Source organism: Myripristis murdjan, chromosome 15, assembly GCF_902150065.1.
Source record: "Myripristis murdjan chromosome 15, fMyrMur1.1, whole genome shotgun sequence".
NCBI lineage: Eukaryota > Metazoa > Chordata > Actinopteri > Holocentriformes > Holocentridae > Myripristis > Myripristis murdjan.
Window position 1 is genome coordinate 6,000,463 of NC_043994.1, and position 23,628 is coordinate 6,024,090.

Consider the following 23,628-nt stretch of genomic DNA (forward strand, 5'->3'; position numbering starts at 1 on the left):
TGGTTTTCATGAAGCATTAATTGAGCCTCATAACTCTAAATCCACCTAATGAATACACTGGCTCTTGTAGATCGAAGCACTGTGCTACACAAAACCAAACTTCAGCACAGAAATGCAATCAAACCAAATACTTCTGTTGTTATGATAGAGGGAATGGCTACTAGTGCTTTCACTAAATGTTTGCACAATGAGAGTCATTAACTGTCAGTAATGCATGAACAAAAACTAAGTGGGTAAGGACAAATAAAAGAACAGTTGGAACCATCTGGTGCATTTTGAAATGACATCACTTTATTGTAATCCTAGATCATATTCAGTCTCACATCATGGCATCTGTATACTGCCCAGCCCCATTTAAGTGTAAATTTAGCTATTTAAAATGTGAGACACTATCTCGTCGAGCTCAATAAAACAGAAAAAGACAAAACAGAAAAAGACAATAGTTATGCCATATCTTAAAATTATAATATATGAAATGTGACACAGTATCTTGTCACATCACAATATCGATATATCGCCACGCTCTTTACTGCCACGCTCTTTACTGCCACGCTCTTTACTGACCTAACAACACCACTTTCAGTGAGGCAAACCTAGTGTTGTATACACAACACAGCAAAGCCTTTGAACAAGGAACAACAGGATTTTTGCTAATTTTGAGGTAACGACTATTCACTTTTTAGAGGTGAAAAAAGTGACTGTGCACCTTATGTACACAATTTGTTGGAAGTAACTTTAAACTGTACTGTGGACTGTACTGTCCTCTTTAAATGAGGTGAAACATGTCTCTAGTGGTGAGAATTGTCAGCCTGATCAAACTTGTCCTTCATCCATGGCTTCATCTGGTCCACCTAAATAAATAAATAAATACTCAAATAAAGTCCCCTCCATTTTTTCAAAAGGCAGTATTGGTCCCCTGCAGTTTGTACTGTCCAAAAACAATGTTAGGCTATATTACAGTTTTTCTCCATTGGTTTGGCTCATTTCTTCAAACAGAAATTACATTCTCAAAACTTCAAGATCATTTGGCAAAACAGTCATACAGTTCAGCACAACACCATAGCTCACTTGCAAAAGCTCATATCTCTCCCAAAACTGTTCACTCATGCTTCAAAACTAAATTCCTTTCCCATATAAATAGTCAGTGCCCCCAAAATGAGAAGGATCCTTCTCAAATGCTTTGGCTCATTTCTTGAAACAGACCGGACGTTCTCAACACTCTTGGTGCTTTTGTCAAAATAACCTGGATGGTTCAGCATAACACCATGGTTCACCTGCAAAAGCGCATATCTCTCCCAAATCAGTTCACTCGTGTCAAAACGAAATTCCTTTCTCATATAAATAGTCAGTGCCCCCAAAATGCATCATCCCTTTGGCATTGTGTAAGCACTGCAAGTCAAAATGTTTAGATGTTTTGTCACTATGGCAGAGGACCATTGAAATATCCCTCATGTCCACCTCTCAGTCTTAGCCCAGTCCTTCACTGACAATGGTTACTGTACTAATTTTTTTTTTTTTTTTTTTTTTTTTTGTCTAGCTAACATAATACAATTGTGTATAAAACTGAGAAAAAAAAAGGATTTTACAGTAAGAGTAACCTCCAAGTTTTTTTTTTTTTTTTCAGTTTTATACCCCCTTCTTACTGATTGGCCCAGCAGCCTCAGGTTGTTAGGCTCTCATGGGTAAATAAAAAAAAAAAAAAAAAAAATCAGTCACACTTGATTTGGATAGTCCAATGCTGATATCCATCTTATTATCAAGGCGTTATAATGCGTCACTAAAAGTCTCCTAGGCTTCAAGATACTCAGAATCACATGCAAGGCAATGTGTAGATATTTTTATCTGGGTTTGGCTTAATCTTAGAGTTGGGGTCAAAGTCAGTGCAGTTTCGGGTTTACCTGTATGAGCACCACATAGGTAAGTGGCACTCTGTTTGGACATTACTCTTGTTAGCATTTGACAAGGTTCTCGGGGTTTTTCAGGATGATGAAATAGAATACTGAATATAAAATTATGTGTATGAACTACCATTTATATTTTAATGAATATTTATTAGGCTAAATAATGATTTTTAAAGAACCTTGCATGGATGCTATTTTTTAACATACACTACCAGTCAAAAGTTTGGACACACCTTCTCATTTAATGTTTTTTCTTTATTTTCATAACTATTTACATTGTAGATTCTCACTGAAGGCATCAAAACTATGAATGCACACATGGAATTATGTAGTAAACAAGAAAGTGTGAAATAACTCAAAACATGTTTTATATTTTAGATTCTTCAAAATGGTGTACAGAGTTGCCACTGCGCTCTCACCCTCCTGGTGCACAGTCCAAGCGGATATCACAGAAAGGCAGAAGTTGTGGATCGCACACAGGTCCGTTCATCAGCGTTAAAATCTTTTATTTAGACTTTTTCAAGCATTTGCTTTTGGCCATCCAGCCTTCATCAGTGTCTGAAGGCCGGATGGCCGAAAGTGCTCTGTGCAAATTCTTGAAATCCACAACTTCTGCCTTTCTGTGAGATTCTTCAAAATAGCTGCCCTTTGCTCTGATTACTGCTTTTCACACTCTTGGCATTCTCTCGATGAGCTTCATGAGGTAGTCACCTGAAATTGTTTCCCAACAGTCTTGAAGAAGTTCCCAGAGACGCTGAGCACTTGTTGGCCCTTTTGCCTTCACTCTGCGGTCCATCTCATCCCAAACCATCTCAACTGGGTTTAGGTCAGTTGACTGTGGTGATGAGGTGACTCCATCACTCTCCTTCTTGGTCAAATAGCCCTTACACAGCCTGGAGGTGTGTTTGGGGTCATTGTCCTGTTGAAAAATAAATGATGGTCCAACTAAACACAAACCGGATGGGATGGCATGTCGCTTCAGGATGCTGTGGTAGCCATGCTGGTTCAGTGTGCCTTCAATTTTGAATAAATCCCCAACATTGTCACCAGCAACGCACCCCCACACCATCACACCTCCTCCTCCATGCTGCACGGTGGGAACCATGCATGTAGAGACCATCCGTTCACCTTTTCTGCGTCACACAAAGACACGACGGGTGGAACCAAAAATCTAAAATTTGGACTCATCAGACCAAAGCACAGATTTCCACTTTGTTTGGGCCAAGAAACACAAAGAATATCCATTCTTTGTGTTTCTTCAGCTGGCTTAGTGTCTTTGTGCCTTCCAGAAACACTTAATGTAAGGCTGCCAGAGACTATCGAGGACATCGAGCATCCAAGGTAAGGACTGAATCTAAACACAAAGACTTATTGAGGAATTTTATGTCTTCTTTTATATGTACATTAATTCACTCAGCTTAATGACCCTATTCATTTAAGTATGTTGCTCTATGCCAACCCATAGCTGCCTTTGTTTACATATGCAGTACTGGACTGGACTACAAACTGTCCATCCCCAATTCTAACTTTTTAAGTTTGGACAACACATTAAATTTGATGCTTACTAAATTTTTGATTGTATATGAAACAATTAACACCTCAAACACTGACTATGTCTGTCTATGGTAAAACTTCCTGACACCAACTCATCTTAATCACATGTATATAAAATAGGCAATGCTTGGTCAAACATGGCGACTGTTTTCTCAACTTGTCAATTATGGTAAGTTATCAAAATTTTCTGTATCTTTCTCTATCATTTCAGAAGAAATGACATCTTTCTCCATTGAGAACACAGATGTTATTGTGGGGTTACAAAGCACAACGGACATCAATTAGTGAAAAGAGGATAATAACAAGGGAAATGAAACCATGAGCCTTGGCCTAATAAGATACAGGCATAGTGTTGCAAAATTCCCGGAATTTTCCAAGTTGGAAAATTTCCATGGGAATTTTCGGGGAATTTATATTCACTGCATTCACCTGGTCATATACATATATACATAATAAACATTTTGGTTTATTATAAGCAGATATGCATGCAAACATGTTATATTATAATGAATTTCCAGGGAATTTTCGGGAATTTTCCCTAGCTGAGTCAAACTGTCGTGAATATTGGCATAACCAGTGTGCGAAATAAGGGGGAGGAAAGGAGAGCACAGCTCCCCTGGTGGTGACATGAGCTCCCCTGGCTGGAAACATTGTGAAATTTTGGGGGAGCGATGCCTGCTCGGTGCCGGCCAGCACTGCACGGTGTGCGGCATAGGACTGTGTGCAGTATTATTGTTAAGGTGTGCATATGAAGTGGTTCAAACTACCCATTAAAATGCATAGAAATGCAGGAAATTGAATCGTGATGCTGATGTGATGATCGTCTGTCTCAGTGGAAGTGTCAAAGATATACTTATTCATAAAAGAAATCAGTTGTAATTGCAGAATCTTCTCTAAAACCTCTGACAAAAAATGGTAAATGGGTCTAATTTTTTTTTTTTTAATTGGTGGAGTCGAGCATAGGTTTCTTGATCAGTGGGTGCACAACTACATGGTTAAAGCAGGGGGAACACAGTCAGTGGGCTGAGAGTTATCTACCACAGATAAAATTGTAGACCAACGCAGTTACTAACCCTCCTGATTAATCTGGCAAGCATAAGATCTCACAGACTGGATGAAGGCTGTAATTTAGCCATGATTTCCCTTAAGGTGAACAGTGAAAGGGCCTCAAAGTTATTGAGCAAGGCAGAGGAGTTGCAAAGTGCAGGATGTCCACCGGGGACATAACCATTTTGGCATTTGATTTCATTTATTTTGTTGATAATGAAGGTTAAAAATTGCTCACAGTTCATGGTGGTGGAATCAGTTTGATCAAGTTTCACAGTAAAATCTTAAACTCAAAATCATACTACCAGCAGTTGCCATACATTAAAAAGTAAACAAAGACAGATTTGTGGATTTGACAGGATTTCCAAATCAAGATATATTTGGAGATGCTCCTTGCTGATTACTGTTCTCTGGGAACAAAGTTGAGCTTGACTGGCTGCTTGGGCTGAAAAAATATGTTAAACTCCAAAGGAATCTATAGAGAAAAAGAAAATATAAAATGTGACACAAAAAAGGTCCAGAGTGATATGATAATATGAATGCATGTGAATGAGTGTGTATCATTAGATTTACCACGGTGTCTTTGCAGGTTTCCAAGGTGTAGCTCTGCAGGAGACGCACAATAATCATCTTCATTGTGAGCAGAGCGTACCGCATGCCAACACAGTTACGAGGACCGAGCCCAAATGGCATATACGCATATGCGTTCACTTCCTCACCACTGTCTTTACTGAATCTGCATATAAAGACAGAGACCAGTTTAAGTAGCTCACCATGGAGAGGGCTAGAGCAACCTGTACAGAAACATCAGATAATCACACTAAAAAGAAAGAAAGAAAGAAAGAAAGAAAGAAAGAAAGAAAGAAATCAGTATTACATAGTCAGGGGCAAAGCATGGAGACAGTGTGTGAAAATGTTTGTGTTTTGAGTGTCAGCTCTTTCATTAAATCACAGAAATGTGGAATTCGACCGATATCTGTTTTTAAAACCAATACTGAGTGAGTTTTTTTTTTCATTTGAAGCTGCTTACAGCCAGTATTTCTTTAAATTTGCAAATTATGAAATATAAAGTATTACTAGAGACAATTTTAGACCAAGATAAAAGTCTCTTTCATTTTGCAAATGGACGACATGCACACCCTGATATCCAGTATAAAAAAGGGCATATATTGGTCTGATATATCGGTCTAATTTATTGTACTGTTATTGCACAATCTGATGAGGAGGCAGAGGAGATTCCATTATGTACAGTTAATGAATAAAAGCAAAGTGCAGTGCAGAATGTTTCTGCTGATACCTCTCTGGTCTGAAGAGCTCAGGTGTGCTCCAGTAGCGCGGGTCTTTGTGTAGTATGTGCACAGGGATTGCAACCAGGGTTCCTTCGGGAATGGTGATGCCGTTGAGTTGGACAGTTTTTTTGCACATCCTCTCAAGGCGAGGTGCGGTGGGAATGAAACGCATTGCCTCACAAATCACCTGGTCCAGGTACTGCAGACCCATCAGACCCTCATATGTGATGGGAGCCTAGAGGTGAAAGGTAAGTAGGATTTATATCTCCAATTTTCTCTTTTTGCCTACAGTTGGCAGCAAATGTTATCTTTCAGCTGTAGTATACATTTTATGACCCCATTTTATGACTATTGATACATTATAAACTGTAAAAAATATATAAATCCATGCAAAACATGTCTTTCTGAGTTTGTGTATGGATGACTTATTTTTTACCATATGAGGTTTGTACTCTACAATCACAATATACAGCTCTTGTGCCATCAGCAGACACAGAAGGATGAGACAGAGCATACACGCACACACACACACACACACACACACACACACAGCACATGCATTCTACTTGCATTACCAAGTCAATCATCAGAGCACTCAGCATCGCCTCTATATGAAGAGGGTCCAAATGCAACATCAAGCCAGTTACTCTCCCAGGTCTGTAAAGGTCAGAGCTCACATGGTGCGTGGCCTGCCTTCAGCTGGACTTACAGTGGCAGTGCTACAGCAGAGAACACTTAAGCTTTGAGAGTGAAACTAAAACAAATGTGTTGTTTCTGCAAATCCCTCAAAACAAAAATCTGTGTCACCACTCCAAATTGTGTTATTTTCCACTCTATATTTACTTTAATCATTTTGAAGAAGAACACTTCCAGTGAAGCACTCATTCTTGTGACCAAGAAGAATTTAACAGACCAGACTTGGTGGCTGTATTACACTTTAGTAGACCAGAAAATACCACTACATGGGTAAAAATCAGAACTTTAAATCCGAGAAGGCCGCCCATACAGCAAGAAAACATAAACAGTACCTCTCTCGGCAGGTTGGCATCTATCTCCTCCTGCAAGGTCTGCAATGCATCAGGGTTGATTGCCAGGCAATAAAGGATATAGGTCAGAGTGACACTGGTGGTCTCATAGCCACCAAAGATGAATAAAAATGCCTGAGCAAGGATCTCATTGTAAGTCAAACCTACAACAAAAGCAACATCAGGTGAAATTATTGCTTCTTTCCCAAATTTTTTACAGTACAACTGCAAACATGGCAATTAGGATGCATTGGTGATAAAGTTATAAAAATAAGACATTAAAAACACTTTGATAAAATTAAGAAAACAAGAACAGAAATATACAGGGAAAAAGGAGGGAAAAAAGCACAAAAAAGGAGTTTACATGTTGAGGTGTGCACCACATCCTACCATGCATACCCAGTACTCGAGTTGAGGGGGGATGAGGGTGGATGGCATCCCCCCTGAAATAGAAACGGTCAAAATCATCCCCCCCTGTAAAACTGTCATCCTCCCTTTTCATCAAGTGAAAAGAATTGACCATCCCCCCTGAATTTTTTTTACAACTCGACTACTGTGCATACCTCAAAGAGCACTCCAACACACCCTGTCAAGTCTGAGCAAAAATGTAGCCCCTCTGGCATATTGGAAGAAAAGTCCCTTTATCATCCCAAATTTATTGTAAGAACCCTCCATTATTTTTTTCCAGTTTAATATGCCCTCTTAGGACGTGGCATACACATGCGTGTACATCACATTTTGGGATATATTACCGTAGGGCCATCTGGCCACGTATGTGGACACTTACACTACCACCTAGTGGTGTCAGAAGAGTACAACACACTACAGGAAAAATTCAACATGACAGCGAGTACAAGGGAAAGTCTGGCCGGCAACTCCAAACCAAAACATCAACAAGGTAAGAAGTCCAATCATATTTCATGGATTATTCTTGTTTAGATATGCATAGAAGCATTGTAAGTTTCCCATGACATGCAAATTTGACAAAAAATTAGTAAAAATAACGATCTAGTATGCTGCTAAACATGATGTACACGTATGTGTACAGGGGGACTTAGCTTTGTTAAAAATGCTAATATGTTAGCATAAATGTGCCCAGGGACAGCAGATGTAAATAGGTTTATAGCTAATTCTGGTGCAGCTAAAAAACTGTACCTTGTCCCAATGAATAAATGAATGAATAAATAAATGAATAAATGACATGGACATGGATAAGGCTAACTAGGCTAACCCTGGCACATTTACATAGATGTTGATCAATGTGTGCTGTCTCAGCTCAATAAATAACTGAATGAATGAATGGATTTGTATTTGAGTTTTTTTTTTTTTTTTCCCATGATTTTATTTCCAGAGCGTTTTTCTGTGGAAAGAGCACTGGAGCTACTCGAGTTACTTGATGGAGAGTCAGATTTGGATAATTTGTCAGACAACGAGGATGCCATCCTAGAAATTGAAGCTGATAACTCAGATGATGGCCCAGAAGAGCCAAGACCAGGACCAAGTGCTCAGGGACATCTTCAAATTTCCTATAAACGTCCACTCAGATTCAACTATGTCATGCACCAATACACCTCAGTGAATTGCTTGCATGGGTAAATGTGCATCTTTCTTTGCAATAAATACTATTTTTATTCTGATTCTGATTGTGCAGGATGTGGAATGCACTGGAGGGCTACTCCATTGATGCCAAACCTCGCTGAGCTTGAGCATGAGGATAACTGACTAAACTATTTTGAACAATACATAGATAAAGATTTGATGAAAATGATTTCAGATTGCTCTAATGCTATGTCATTATCCAGGAGTGGGGACTGTAGAGGAAATTCTGACTCTGAAAAATATCAACATTGTAGAGGGTAATAAAGATAAGGAAGCTCGCAACGAAGAACATAAATCAGCATCAGTCTGGAAGCACTAGGGCTCAAACACTATCAGTAAGACTTTGAAGTAATGGCCTAGCCATTAGTTTGGTGCTTTTCTCACTGGGTTGACATAAAGGCTCACTAAGCCTCTAGTGGTATTCTGTAGTAAGTGCACCTCTTTCAGCCCTGACTGTAAGCCAAGCCTTAAGGCAGATCAAAAGCCTGACCTAGTTTGAAAATGTCTAGTCATCTTTTCCCTGTACAAAGGAAAGGCCCGCTAGCCAAGAGCTACAAACCCAAGGTAACTCGAGCCCACTTAAAAAAGTCTGTATTTCCCCAGCTGGCATGACGTAGGCACCGCTACTCCTGTGATCATGAATAGAATCGCTGACATGACATTTTGTGTTACATAAAAACAGGTGCTTAGACGGAGAACTCCAGTCTTTCCTTTGTGAAACGACTCCTTGTTTGTTTCATTTGAGATCTCAAATGCAAATAAACTTGCCTGCTCAAGACTCTGCCTGGTTCAAGTCTTTATTTTTGAAGACTCCAAGACTATTTTATTGGTGTTTTTTGGTACCAAGTCTAAGAAGATTTTTGCAGTCAATCTGGCCTGATCTGGAAAGAAGTTTTTGGCCACATCAGGACTCAACAAAGGCATATTATGTCTTTCTGAAACTGTTTACAGCATTTCAATTGTGCCATACTGTAGCTGCGACTGTCCAAAAGGGGCATTTTTTCTTTCATTTTGTTTTTTGGACTATGAAGTTCAAAATATTTTAAAAACATGTTTTTATGTGTTATTAATATGCAACAGTGACAATGCAAAATGCTTTGAATGTTTTATATTTTGTTACAAGCATATGACGGGGCAAGGGGCAAAAATGTTGTTACTTCATTTTGTTTTTTTGCACTGTGATTCAAAAATATGTTTGTATGTGTTATTAATACAAGACAAAGCAGTCAGGACAAAAACTGCAATGTTCAGGGTAGAAATAAAGACTTTTGCACTCTATTACACAAAGCTGACTTTATTGTGTTTTAAGGAAATTGAGAACCAGTGTCCACATATGTGGACATCATTTTTCTCTAAAACTACACCATGTAAAAAGATGATGCTTAGTTTTTATACTTATCAGGGTCCAATAAGCCAAAAGAGCAAAGATAATTACTAATTAGTTACTATCGGCCTCAACATTATCGGCCCCACCGATAGTATCGGCCAAACATTACTAAAACGAGCTGAGCACGTGCCTCGGTTACGAAAACACGTGTAACAACTGGCTTCGATTTTTCTGGAAGGTGCACCCCAGCACTAGGTATCTATGTAAATTCATAACGTTATTACTGTGAAGGAATTTATCAAATCATGTATTACTTAGCCTTTATATGCCCTCAGAGTTGAACTGGTGGTATTTGCAATGGCTCAGACCCTCTACCAGCTTATCTCATTTAGAGGTGATCAGTTACTTGTCTGGAATTTATGACTAGGCCTGTTTATTAACGATTTGTTTCTGGAAAGTTTTTATTGCTTTATTACCTGACTGACTATGTAAGACATGTAAAGTATATGTAAAATCTGAAGAGCTTAAAAGCCTCCCATCACCTCTGGCACACTGACAATCTACCTCCAAGCTTTGGTGTGTATGACTCTCCTGCTGTCACAGCATTAAAGGCCTGAAGACCATCTGACTGTTCATTTTTGTTGTAGAATTCCACGACAATTACATTAAAAGTTGACTTTATATCATGTAGCTTCATTAATAAATTAGGTTTACGTCACTGGAATAATAAATGTTTTGACTCGGGTTAGGTTAACATCACTGCCTGTCCGTTCTGACTCTAACATTACATTAACAACTAACTATCGGCCCCTCTTTTTTGACTATCGGCCAAGTAATCAACTATCGGCAAATTAATCAATTTCTTTTTCTAGATAACTACTATCAGCACTATCGGCTATCGGCCAAATCCACTATCGGTCATTCTATACCTCCTACCACCACTGACTGAGACTTACAACCATGCACCTCTCACAGTTAAACTGTGCATTCAACTGATAGTGTTACTTAGACTTCTCTGCATCACAAAACTGATGAAAGTGTTACAAAATCATACCTTTACTTGGCTCTTCACCATTTTTGATCTCCGTTTCTGGTATTTCATTCTCAACCATCACCTGCAGGAAGTCGCCATGGCTCTGGATAGCACAGACAGATATTCAGCATCCAGCACAAGTTACAAAACAGTGTACACTCTTCAACCCTGAGGAAGCTCTAACAAACACAGCATACAATAAAAGACATTTGCATAGATTAGAGTAATGCAAATGGACAGTTTTTTTTTCAAGCTTATGAAGACAAATAGTTATTATTAAATGAATATTTACTATCAGTTATAAATAGCTAATACTAGTTACTACTAATAGTTAAACTCTTTTACTCAAAAGCGGTGCAGAGCATGGTGTCCCATGGTGAGCCTTCTCCACACGGAGACGGTCCCCTCTGTGTACCACGATGAGACAGACACCTTCATCAAGTGGTGTGACACCAACCATCTCCTTTTAAATGTCACCAATATGCAGGGGAAGGTCTTTGACCTGAGGCAATGATTACCCATGAGCCAGTGGTCATCAAAAACTAGACAATCACTCAGGTGTCCTCGTTTTCACATAGACAACCATCTTTGCTGGAAAACACACACTGATAACCTGTGCAACAGACTGCAGCGGAGACTTTCCTTTCTGAGACGGCTGTGGCTTTATGGAGCAGCCAGATCATGCCGATAATCTACCCGGAAATCCTAGAGAGCATAATTAGATATATACAGCATGTAACAGTGCAACTGGGCCCATACAGAACCTGCATTAGCCATTAGCCTGCATGGTAGAATGGGGGGCTGGTAACTAAGAGATGTAACTAAGAGGTTCGTTGAATTTTTTTTTTTTTTTTTTACATGAATAGATTATCAACTACTGTCCTACTTTGACCAGTGTGACCTTTGTGTTGCAAGGTGTGAGGCGAACGAACAGCAGATTCATGGTTTATTCTGCAATATCTATGCACTTGAAATAGGTAAAAGCTTACAGAATCCTCTGCTTGATGCTGGTCTTTGAATTTCTTTAATACGCCATAGAAGAAATTCACGCTGGTCATATCCATCATTGAAATACCCAAGAGCTTGAAAAGTTTGGAAGCGAAGGGAAATATCACTGAAAGCAAAATAAAGTGTTATGAGTATTTCAACCAAAATGCCCATTAGGTTCTATTATAATCAAATGATCTCTATTTCTAACTAATGTGCAGGAAGTGCATACGTAGAAAAAATATAGGCCAAAGTTTGAACTTGAGAACCCTCTTGATATGAACAACAATAGGATCATCCGGATGGTTTATGGAATCCGTATCAACACTGAATGATGCACTGGTCACAACATCTAAACTGTAGGGTGCCAGGAACCTACAAAAAATAGATAAATAAATATATCAGAAATGTGGCTTTTGTGCATTCCCATATTAATTTGAAGTCACAATGAAAAATGTAATCACTGGCTTCTTGATGACAGGTTGGCAACATACGTTTTAACATCGACGGATTCACTCAAATTCCTTTGCTCAAGGCTCCCAACAAGTCGGTTTGCATATTGCTCAACAAATGAAAAGACCTTTAAAAAAGAAGAGTAATCTTTTAATATATGATATTAAATTAATAATGCACTTCACACTTTCGTAGGTGTTCATACTAACAAAACATTGAACAATATTTGAACATTAATCAGTGGCACTCAGCTCATTCTCCCTCAGAAAAGCTTCTGATCAAATGTATACAACACAGCAGCATTTTAGCTCATTTCTACAGACATTTGGGAGACCTGTTGGCCCTAGAGACATGTCGTTCTGCTGTGAAGATTTTTCCATCGGTGATGAGTGTCTGCACATTTTTTGTGTGCATGCAGGTTTGTTGCTCCTGAGACCCAGATGTCATAATTACCTGTTTCAGCCTGCCGCTGGTGAAGCATGGCGATATTGTACTCCGAATTCTTTTCCACCGCTCGTCCTTAGCTGCTGTAATTCCATCTGCAAAAGGCCCAGCCAGGTCATCCATATTGTCCTGTGATCATGAATACAACCGAGGGCAAATGCCAATGAGTGATAAAATGTTTATACAGGAGAGTTGCATGCCTCCTCTAATGTTTCCAGCAGCTACAGCAGAGAGCAGATTTTGTCTGTCCTACAAACTTAAAAATGTATTTTTTCACAATTCAGATTCAGATTTTCCAGTTCAGACCCAGCTTAGTCTTTTAAACATACTCATATCACGCCTAGCTGTTTTGTACATCACATTGTGAATTATTAATCATTGAACAACAAGCATGATAAATTTACTTCTGTCATTGAAAGGCATTTAAAACTTTGTTGCAATTCACGGAGATGTATTCTGAATGTTCCTAAAAAATAAGTGTGCCTAATGGCAGCCTATATGATTTAAGATATTAATCAATACACTCACTTATTACTCACATAATCTAATCTAGACAGCACCAGCATTGAGAATGAATAACACACTGAGCACTCAGCAAAAATGGGGTAGCCTAACTCATTTCTGTTAGCTCCCATAAGAGAACTATTCATTTTTTGCAGTGAGAAAAGTTTCTTTTAAGATGTGAAAAAAGTATGATGGCATATTAGGGGAAAAAATGATGGAGCCAGGGTGATATTCTGAGAAAAAAAAAAAAACAAAACTCTGAATTTCAGAGACTGAGCAGATAAATTTACAAGAAAAAACTGACAAATTTATGAGAAAAAACTTGAAAATTCTGAGATTATAGTCACAAATTTACAAAAAAAAAAAAAAAAAAAAAAAAAAAAAAAAAACTCTTCCCTGGCTCTGTATTTTTCCCCCCTACAATGGTCCAAATACACTATCATAGGCAAGACAAATCTAAACAAGGGCTAATCAAGGGTCCTTACTTCTCAAACAACACACAAACAAAGAAAAATTGTCTTGCGAAGTTATTATATCTCTAGTTTTCTTGACAAAAAAAAAAAAAAAACATGACAAAAGTATGATTCATGACCTCACACTACTTCTTGCAGTGTTCTTATGATGAAAAAGGGAAACTTTAATATTACACCAAATGCAGAAAACCCATATGCAGGATCAATTCTGAGGGGGAAGGGAACGAAATGAAAAAAAAAAAGGTTAGTGACCTTCAGATAACAGAAGATTAGCTGATCTTGCAACATTACAGACGTGCTAAGGAATGTGTAATGGGGTCTTATATATGTGAAAAATGGGATTTCAAAGCCAGAGGTTATAAATATAATGTGATTAAAACATTGGCAGGACACAAGACACCTACAGTATTCTACTTCAACAGACCATCATGGAGGGGCTAAAATATTCAAATATTTTTGGCTGTGTTGGCCGGCTGGTCAGAGCATCTATCTGTTCATTCAACACTTTCTCCAAGGTAACATTTCACAAAATCTACTGAGGAGATTATCACGACAGAGGATGAACCCTGTCAGATGTGGTGACCTCACGGCCTCTCCTTCACCTACCCTCAAATTTGAAAAATGTCAAATTTGCACATGACATATCACTAAAACTAATTAGTGGACTGACGTGGTGTTTGGTGAACACATTCACACCCTCCTAAGGTACGTAGATTCTAAGATTCTCAATATGCAATGTCTTAACATTTTAAGGAGTTTCATTTTGAGATTCTGTTCTGTAAAATCAAAGAAAAAACTGTTGGACCTTATGAGCATATTTCCTATGTGTAACTCTTGACTCTGTACTTTGCTTTGCATTTTGGTTTTTGTGATGCAGACAGTGCTGTGTGGTTTGATATCTTCACTAAAGCTCCATGGACAAAACATGTTGCCGTTTTTCACACTTTTAGGATGTAATTAAAGTTTTTCTGTGTGTTTTTGTCAACCCAGTCTCACTCCAAATTGTAATAGCTACGTTGGTCCACAAGGCAAAACGTAGTCATTTCACAAAAACGGCTCTGAAATTGTGACATGGGTACGTTTTATCTGCCTAGTCTTTTCTGCAGGCATACTTTCGGTCACGTGACTGCCCAGTTTCTCCCCGACGTGAACAAAAAACATGGCGGACATCCCTTCTGCTTTCAGTGGAAATTGCTATATTTTAAGATAGCTTGTGGCTTTAGCTTTGTTTTGATAACTTTTCTAGCGATAAATGTACACTTTCTTTTCATAGTATCCATTCGGTTTAAACTTTCGGTTAAAACCTGCTTTTGCTATATTTCAACACGTTCTAACTCCCAATGCGTCAACAGACTGACGAATGGTCAGGGTCCCTTAGTGTTACATGCCGACTCATTAGGCACCCGTTTCTCGTCAGTTTTCGACAAGTTGGGTAACCCGACAGACTTAGGCCTACATAGAACTCCCACAATGTGCCATGGGAAGCATTTGGGGCGTCAACGAACTCTTTGTTGTCATTAACGTGACATTTTCTGCGTCATATAACGTGGTAATAGAGTCTGCCCAACCTGATCTCACAGAAATCTGTGAAATGAGCACGACCTCTTAATAACGCATTGCATGCTGGACACACGGATTCTCGGCTTCAAAGACGTCACACTGTGGGTGGTGGTTCATAGATCCCGGAAGTGCAAATTTAATCGATATTCTGAAAAGTAGTTCTTATTATTAGCCATAACATTGTAACCATCCGAGGCAGACTTACCAAGAGCTATGAGGTTGTGTAATGATAGCATGTGCTTCTATTTTAATAAAACACGTTTTATTTGCGATGTCATATCACGGAGAAGCACTACATTACCCATAATCCTAATAGCGATGTGTCTGATTTGACAGCTTTCATCAATAAAGTGCATGAAAGTTGTCAAATCTTCTTAAAAGAAGATTATAATATGCTGATATGTTACGCCATTGAACACCACCCTTTCAGTCAGCGAAACATAGCGGGTGGAAAAACCGTGGAAACACGTCAAAAATAGCACTAAAGATTCTTTTTTTTTTCATAACACATCTTTACTCGTGATATAAACATAGGCTACATGTTAAGGTTATACTTTTGCTGTTGAAAACTACCGTATGTATGTTTTCTAAACCGAATTTCGCAAGTTTTATCCTAACCCGGAAGAGGGGTACCAGAACTACAATTTGTGCAGAGTTGCAACACACAGAAGTGTCCTGCGCCATAGGTTTTGTAGTTCTAACATGTTATGTCTATTATATGACGTTGTGATCACTAATTTTGCTATCTTAATTAAAGTTTTTGGGTGTGGGAAGAACACATGTTTGGTCAGATTTTTTTTTTTTCTTATGATAGTGAAATCATGTTTTTTCCATGTTTTGACACTAGTCAGTGGCGCCCCCTATTGGTTTGCCATCGGGTATGATAGTAGAGGTCAAGAGCTTTCCAAAAATGTTGACCCCATGTCTGTGCCATTTTTTGTTGCTGCACTGTAAGCCTTTAAAAGTGTCTCAGGTGTAAGGTTCAAAGGGCACTCGTGGGGAGCAGGAACTGCCCACTGGTCTCACACTGAGATATGTTACTCCATAGGTCAAGACCTTTCAAACGATGTCTTCATTGTTGTTCTGTGACAAAGTTTGATTTTCATCTTGCTCCAAGCCAAGGCTGTCTCAGGTGTACATCTGCAGACCTCTTTCAGGGCCAAGCTTGATAAAATCAGTTAAACTTCTTTAAGGGGGTATGTAATGGCCAGATTTATTTAGAATATTGATGTTAGTCATATACACAGTCATACTTTTCAATTTGGACCATTTCAAAGCTTATTTTCCCCATAAAATAGTCAGTGTTTCATATTTCATATTTTCCCATTAACTTAATATGGCCATCTGAGACATTTTTAAAGGCTTACAGTGCAGCAGCAAAAAATGGTACAGACATGGGGTCAACATTTTTGGAAAGCTCTTGACCTCTACTACCTCTACTACGCTGCCGTCAGGCAAAAGATACAGAAATATCCGCTGCCGTACCACCAGACAACAGAGCAGCTTCTTCCCTCAGGCTGTGAGACTACTGAATGCACCATCTGAACTCCTCCATGCTTAATAATTCTATTTTTTACACAATCAATTAATCAATCAAGAGGGAACCACATTTTAATTTCACTATACAACCTGTTGTATAATGACAAATAAACTTCCTTGTATCCTTGTAAAAACAGCAAACACCACAAAAGAAAACAAATCCTACTGGTGCTGAATAAGTCTGGGACATGGAAACAGAGGTATAAAGTGGAGTATCACTCTTACCCTGCGGTTGGTAAACACAGAGTAGCACTCCTTCACAAGAACAGCTTTAATCATCTCGGGGTCTGACACCACGAGCATCGGTGTACGTCCGTCAAACACCCTGTGCGTAAACACAATGATATCACTGTAAGTACTCATCACCACTTAAAACAAATACAATGGAAAATATCTTACCTCAACGTCAAAAACACAAAATTATCTTTCATCCTGCATACAACTTGTGCAGGATCAAGCAGAATGCTGTTTTTGAGCTGAAATAAAATGCAAATGCTGTATCTTGTATACAGTGACCTATATAGAGTATGCAAATGTCTTCCACTGGATTAACCAGGACACTAAGGCATGTTTGTAGTTTCTGTAATTGATGCCTCCATAGAAAATATTCAGACTAATTGTTAATCTGTGGGTACAGGGATTTTTTTTTTTTTAATTGGGCTATGCAAATACTGAGAAATCTATTCCAAATGTAATTTCAACAGTGTCATCAGCTGTTAAAGATGTCCAAAGATTAACAACTTTTTTTCTCAAATGAACTGTCAGAGTTCTTGATCAAAGGTCAAACAGTAGCCTTGTTACAAGTAGGCAATAAATGTGCTGAACTTGAATTTATGAACAGTTCATTAACCTGCACATGCCATTAAATTGTAGAGAGGATAAGCAATAATTTTAAAAACATTTCAATCCTACTTCTCATACATCATGTAGTGTGTAACTGTTTACAACAATTTGGTGCATGATAGCAATTGATAAAGATCCTAAAATTAAAACTTGCTTTAAGTAAGAGTAGCTCAAAATGCATGCCAATAATGTATACAGTTACATGTCAGAATCATAACATCAGCTCCAACAAACACAAAAACAAGAAGTAACTTGGTCTTCAGACAGGCTCCTTCTAGCCTGTAGAACGTAATAAATAAACATCAGCTCACCCCCAGACATCCCCATACTTCTTGTGGCACTCCAAATCAAAATTAAATCCCTGCAAGGCATTTCAAAAGAGGGAGGAAAGAAAATGAAAGGTTACAGGAAGACAAGGGTTCAAACTGCCTTTAGTGTACACAGAAAGTGTAGATAAATCTCCACATTAGTTGAATGAATGTTAATCCACATGTATCAATGATGAAAAGAACCTGCTAATATGACAATTACAAAATGTCTCGACGCACTTTTTGACCTGGTGCAAACAATACTTTTACTTGAATGAATGTTTAACAAGTGTGTATTAATAATTTCTGGGCATTTCTGCATTTTATTAAATAGTCACGGTGGAAGGTCATTGGGTAACCACAATTTCCAGATTTCGTCCTCCAGGTGACATGAATGTCACCAACTTTCATGGATGTTTTCACCAAAGTTCATGATGATCCACCAAATAAATTGAACTATGCCCGCCTGAACTAAACTACTGATTGACTGACCGACCAGGCCCACTTTTACAAGGGTGCATTTTGCATCCTCAGTTGAATAATAAATGTGTATTTTTTGCCACCTCATCTCTCGACAACACGCCCTACTCTGACCTTGGTTGGTGCTCATTGCCCTCATTTGTTATGCACGACTGTCGGCGCACGCAGAAAATCCGTTGATCAGACTGCTGCTTCACACGTGACCAAAATGATCAAGTCTGTCAGCAGTGCCATCACCCTGGGATATCACTTGAAAATTTAAGTTTATTAGGTGAACACAAATTGAGGGGTGTGATGGCGTTGATGAAATACTGAATGAGTAGCGGGTTAAGTGGGTTATGAGTAATGCATAATAGGAAGTGAAATTAAATGTGTGGGACGGGTCATTACATGTACAATAATGGCTTTGACACAATTTATTTCAAAAGTCTGGCTTCAACTCACCAATTCACCACCTTCCCCCTGTCTCCAAAATGTGCGTACGCATGGGTCGGAGTTTCCGTACAGGTGCGCACATTATCCTGTAAAGTTTGTTAAATTATAGATCCCAACTTTGCGTGGGAAGTGACTTACGCCGCTTTCAGGAGCCGTTTTGTGCCTACGCAACGCTTATAAATGAGGCCCCTGTTCACTGTGAGATAATTAAGGGAATTTCAGAGAGGGTTATATTTTAGGGAAAACATGTGGGGAACGCTGATATTTTTTTGTTTGTCTGGTTTGACGCAGAGTGGATTTACATGTTGCTAGACTAACATTTCTCCGTTACCCAACATACAAAATATATGAAATGTGCATGATAAATCAGATTCAATTATCTACTATTATACTACTATAGCAGTAGCCTATTTGGCAGCTTTTTGGGTTGGTTAAAACATCGCTTTAGTTGGCATGTATGCCATTGCTTTGTGGCACACATAGCCTATTTTTTGCTATCGACTAAGTGAGTGGGCCAATGTCCCTTTCTTTGATATTACAACTGACGATGATGATGCCTATTTAATGTTATATTGGTCACAAAGAAATTGGGTTACAGATCATTAGCAGTTCTTTATAAGTGGTCCCAGTCCACTGCACTTACTTTACTCATATTGTGCATTGTTCCCACAAAAGGCATAGGTCTTGGTCCGGGAATGCCCAGCTTTTTGAAAAAGCTGTATGGCCAAATGCCATACCTAAATCACACGGGGGAAAGAGGAATTACCCTTGTTGCAGTGGTGTTACGTAATGAGAGAAGCGATAAGTGAGGAGCTGAAAAACAATGACAGGCTGCAGCATGACCCCATGAAACACAAGTGAACTGTTGCTCAACTCATTTCGGCTTTAAATCATTCAGCCTGGATGAGACAAAATTTGCAGGTTTCTCAGGTCGTACCAGTGGTTATTTGTGTGCGCCTTGAGGAAATTACCGTTATGATTTGACGCTATACACAAAAACACGGCTATTAACAAACTACTTGCTACATTTTTTGCTGTCCTCTTGTAAAGCACTTTGGCTCGCTTGTGCTGTGTCTAAATGTGCGCTATGAACAAACTTTACTTTCTTACTTGCTATACGCATAAAAGTGAATTGAATTGTTTAATTGTTGTTTAATGACTATACCAGCTTGACCAGCAAATTTAATTTAATGAACAGCCTGCCAGTAAGATGTGGAGGAAAGAAAACCACTCACAGTAACAGCAGGGTCAAGACGAGAACCAGGAGAGTCCAGGTGGTCGCGGAGAAAAACGGCAAGAAAAACATTTTAGTCTTGTTGTTGAAATGTTGTGTCGACTTAAAGGAGCTCACAGTCACCGAGGAAATGAGGAAATGTCGGATACAGTCATGTTGGTCGCCTCTAAACAAGCCTGGAGGTGGGAGGAGCACAGCCCGCAGTGGAGGAAAGGTCGGTGTAGCTCTCCGGGGTCGGAGCCGGGGCCAGCCGCCGGGGCCAGGGGCCACCGCTGGACAAAGTAGCCTACACGACCCGAGTAAAAGTACAGAGACTCCAAATGTTACTCCATAACAAGTGAAAGTTGCTCAGTCTAATTTTTTACTTGGAGTACTGGCTTTTAACAATATTATGTATAAAAGTACATGATGGTTTTCATGATGCATTAATAGAGCCTCATAACTCTAAATCCACCTAATGAATACACTGGCTCTTGTAGATCGAAGCACTGTGCTACACAAAACCAAACTTCAGCACAGAAATGCAATCAAACCAAACACCTCTGTTGATATGATAGAGGGAATGGCTACTGGTGCTTTCAGTAAATGTTTGCACAATGAGAGTCATTAACTGTCAGTAACGCATGAACAAAAACTAAGTGGGTAAGGACAAATAAAAGAACAGCTGGAACCATCTGGTGCATTTTGAAATGACATCACTTTATTGTAATCCTAGATCATATTCAGTCTCACATCATGGCATCTGTATATTGCCCAGCCCCATTTAAGTGTAAATTTAGCTATTTAAAATGTGAGACACTATCTAGTCGAGTTCAATAAAACAGAAAAAGACAAACCAGAAAAAGACAATAGTTATGCCATATCTTAAAATTATAATATATGAAATGTGACACAGTATCTTGTCACATCACAATATCGATATATTGCCACGCTCTTTACTGACCTAACAACACCACTTTCAGTGAGGCAAACCTAGTGTTGTATACACAAAACAGCAAAGCCTTTGAACAAGGAACAACAGGATTTTTGCTAATTTTGAGGAAACGACCATTCACTTTTTAGAGGTGAAAAAAGTGACTGTACACCTGATGTACACAATTTGTTGGAAGTAACTTTAAACTGTACTATGGACTGTACTGTCCTCTTTAAATGAGGTGAAACATGTCTCTAGTGGTGAGAATTGTCAGCCTGATAAAACTTGTGCTTCATCCATGGCTTCATCTGGTCCACCTAAATAAATAAATAAATAAGTACTCAAATAAAGTCCCCTCCATTTTTTCAAAAGGCAGTATTGGTCCCCTGCAGTTTGTACTGTCCAAAAACAATGTTGGGCTATATTACAGTTTTTCTCCATTGGTTTGGCTCATTTCTTGAAACAGAAATTACATTCTAAAACTTCAAGATCATTTGGCAAAACAGTCATAGAGTTCAGCACAACACTATAGCTTACTTGCAAAAGCTCATATCTCTCCCAAAACTGTTCACTCATGCTTCAAAACTAAATTCCTTTCCCATATAAATAGTCAGTGCCCCCAAAATGAGAAGGATCCTTCTCAATTGCTTTGGCTCATTTCTTGAAACAGATCAGACGTTCTCAACACTCTTGGTGCTTTTGTCAAAATAACCTGGATGGTTCAGCACAACACCATGGTTCACCTGCAAAAGCGCATATCTCTCCCAAATCAGTTCACTCGTGTCAAAACGAAATTCCTTTCTCATATAAATAGTCAGTGCCCCCAAAATGCATCATCCCTTTGGCATTGTGTAAGCACTGCAAGTCAAAATGTTTAGATGTTTTGTCACTATGGCAGAGGACCATTGAAATATCCCTCATGTCCACCTCTCAGTCTTAGCCCAGTCCTTCACTGACAATGGTTACTGTACTAATTTTTTTTTTTTGTCTAGCTAACATAATACATTTATGTATAAAACTGAAAAAAAAAAAAAAAAAAGGATTTTACGGTAAGAGTAACCTCCAATTTTTTTTTTTTTTTCAGTTTTATACCCCCTTCTTACTGATTGGCCCAGCAGCCTCAGGTTGTTAGGCTCTCATGGGTAAATAAAAAAAAAAAAAGTCACACTTGATTTGGATAGTCCAATGCTGATATCCATCTTATTATCAAGGCGTTATAATGCGTCACTAAAAGTCTCCCAGGCTTCAAGATACTCAGAATCGCGTGCAAGGCAATGTGTAGATATTTTTATCTGGGTTTGGCTTAATCTTAGAGTTGGGGTCAAAGTCAGTGCAGTTTCGGGTTTACCTGTATGAGCACCACATAGGTAAGTGGCACTCTGTTTGGACATTACTCTTGTTAGCATTTGACAAGGGTCTCGGGGTTTTTCAGGATGATGAAATTGAATACTGAATATAAAATTATGTGTATGAACTACCATTTATATTTTAATGAATATTTATTAGGCTAAATAATGATTTTTAAAGAACCTTGCATGGATGCTATTTTTTAACATACACTACCAGTCAAAAGTTTGGACACACCTTCTCATTTAATGTTTTTTCTTTATTTTCATAACTATTTACATTGTAGATTCTCACTGAAGGCATCAAAACTATGAATGCACACATGGAATTATGTAGTTTAGGTCCGGTGACTGTGGAGGCCTTGTCATCTGGAGCAACACTCCATCACTCTCTTTCTTGGTCAAATAGCCCTTACACAGCCTGGAGGTGTGTTTGGGGTCATTGTCGTGTTGAAAAATAAATGATGGTCCAACTAAACGCAAACCAGATGGGGTGGCATGTCGCTTCAGGATGCTGTGGTAGCCATGCTGGTTCAGTGTGCCTTCAATTAATAAATATAAATAAATCCCCAACAGTGTCACCAGCAAAGCACCCCCACACCATCACACCTCCTCAGTAGCGGTTTTAGGCACGGGCGAAGCGGGCAGCCGCCCGGGGCGGCATATTTTCATGTCACGTGGGGGGCGGCATGAGCGCAAAAAAAAAAAAAAATCATCCTCGCTGCAAAGCAGTTTTCTATTACCGTATTCATCTGAATATAAGACAATATTTTTTTCCATTGAAAATGCCCTGAAAAAACGCCCTCGTCTAATATTGGGGTCTAAGCAAATACACATGTATTGTACTTCCATATAAACCAGTAGGTAGGCTCGCCTGATGCCGCGATTACCGGCGAATGGCCGCATTGCGCAGTCAATAATCAACCATGTTGTCTGTGTCACTGTCCGTTGTGCTGCTGCAGCCGCGTATGAACAAAAGTTGATTTATAATGAGAGGATGGCAGTATGTGTGCGCCGCTCACCTGTCAGATCCGGCAGACCTGACCGGGTGGGCGCGGCACCTGTAAGCATCAAGCCGGTGCCGCGGCCGGCCCGCCTGATGCTGACCGGTGGCTTTTTTTTTTATACAAACAAGATTTTGTCCATATAAAAAGCATTTTTCCAAAAAAGGTATTTGTGCAGGTGTTGGCGCCCCTGCTCTGGGAGAGGCGCGTGTAGCCGCCAGAGGGGCACCGGTAGCGGCCGTTATCGCTTGGAAGTTCTTGCTACGCGCGCGCGCACGCGCGTGCGCGCGGCTAGAACGGAAGGGCGCAAGGCAGTAATTTCGCCCAGGG

General features: G+C 39.2%; 1 protein-coding gene across 1 annotated transcript; it reads right to left on the reverse strand.

The window, feature by feature from the left end:
• Window positions 1–4,403: 4,403 nt before the first annotated feature.
• LOC115372265 (cytochrome P450 3A27-like) lies at window positions 4,404–20,148 on the reverse strand. Its single transcript, XM_030069985.1, has 13 exons — window positions 20,037–20,148; window positions 19,445–19,538; window positions 17,890–17,939; window positions 16,961–17,060; window positions 12,669–12,788; window positions 12,257–12,342; window positions 11,995–12,137; window positions 11,765–11,889; window positions 10,797–10,878; window positions 6,820–6,980; window positions 5,800–6,026; window positions 5,076–5,238; window positions 4,404–4,977 (listed from the first exon to the last, which is right to left on the reverse strand). Exons 1-13 carry the CDS (start codon window positions 20,105–20,107, stop codon window positions 4,903–4,905), a joined length of 1,497 nt encoding a protein of 498 aa, XP_029925845.1. The 5' UTR covers window positions 20,108–20,148; the 3' UTR covers window positions 4,404–4,902.
• Between the last annotated feature and the right edge of the window lie 3,480 nt (window positions 20,149–23,628).

What these genes read in the sequence shown, in the direction of transcription:
- LOC115372265 (XM_030069985.1), bottom strand. Translation starts at nt 20,107, where the DNA reads ATGTTTTTCTTGCCGTTTTTCTCCGCGACCACCTGGACTCTCCTGGTT. An exon ending in GTCTTGACCCTGCTGTTACT is followed by an intron (nt 19,539 to 20,036) that starts GTGAGTGGTTTT and finishes CGTGTGATTTAG; the next exon opens with GTATGGCATTTGGCCATACA. An exon ending in TTGGCCTATATTTTTTCTAC is followed by an intron (nt 11,890 to 11,994) that starts GTATGCACTTCC and finishes TTTTGCTTTCAG; the next exon opens with TGATATTTCCCTTCGCTTCC.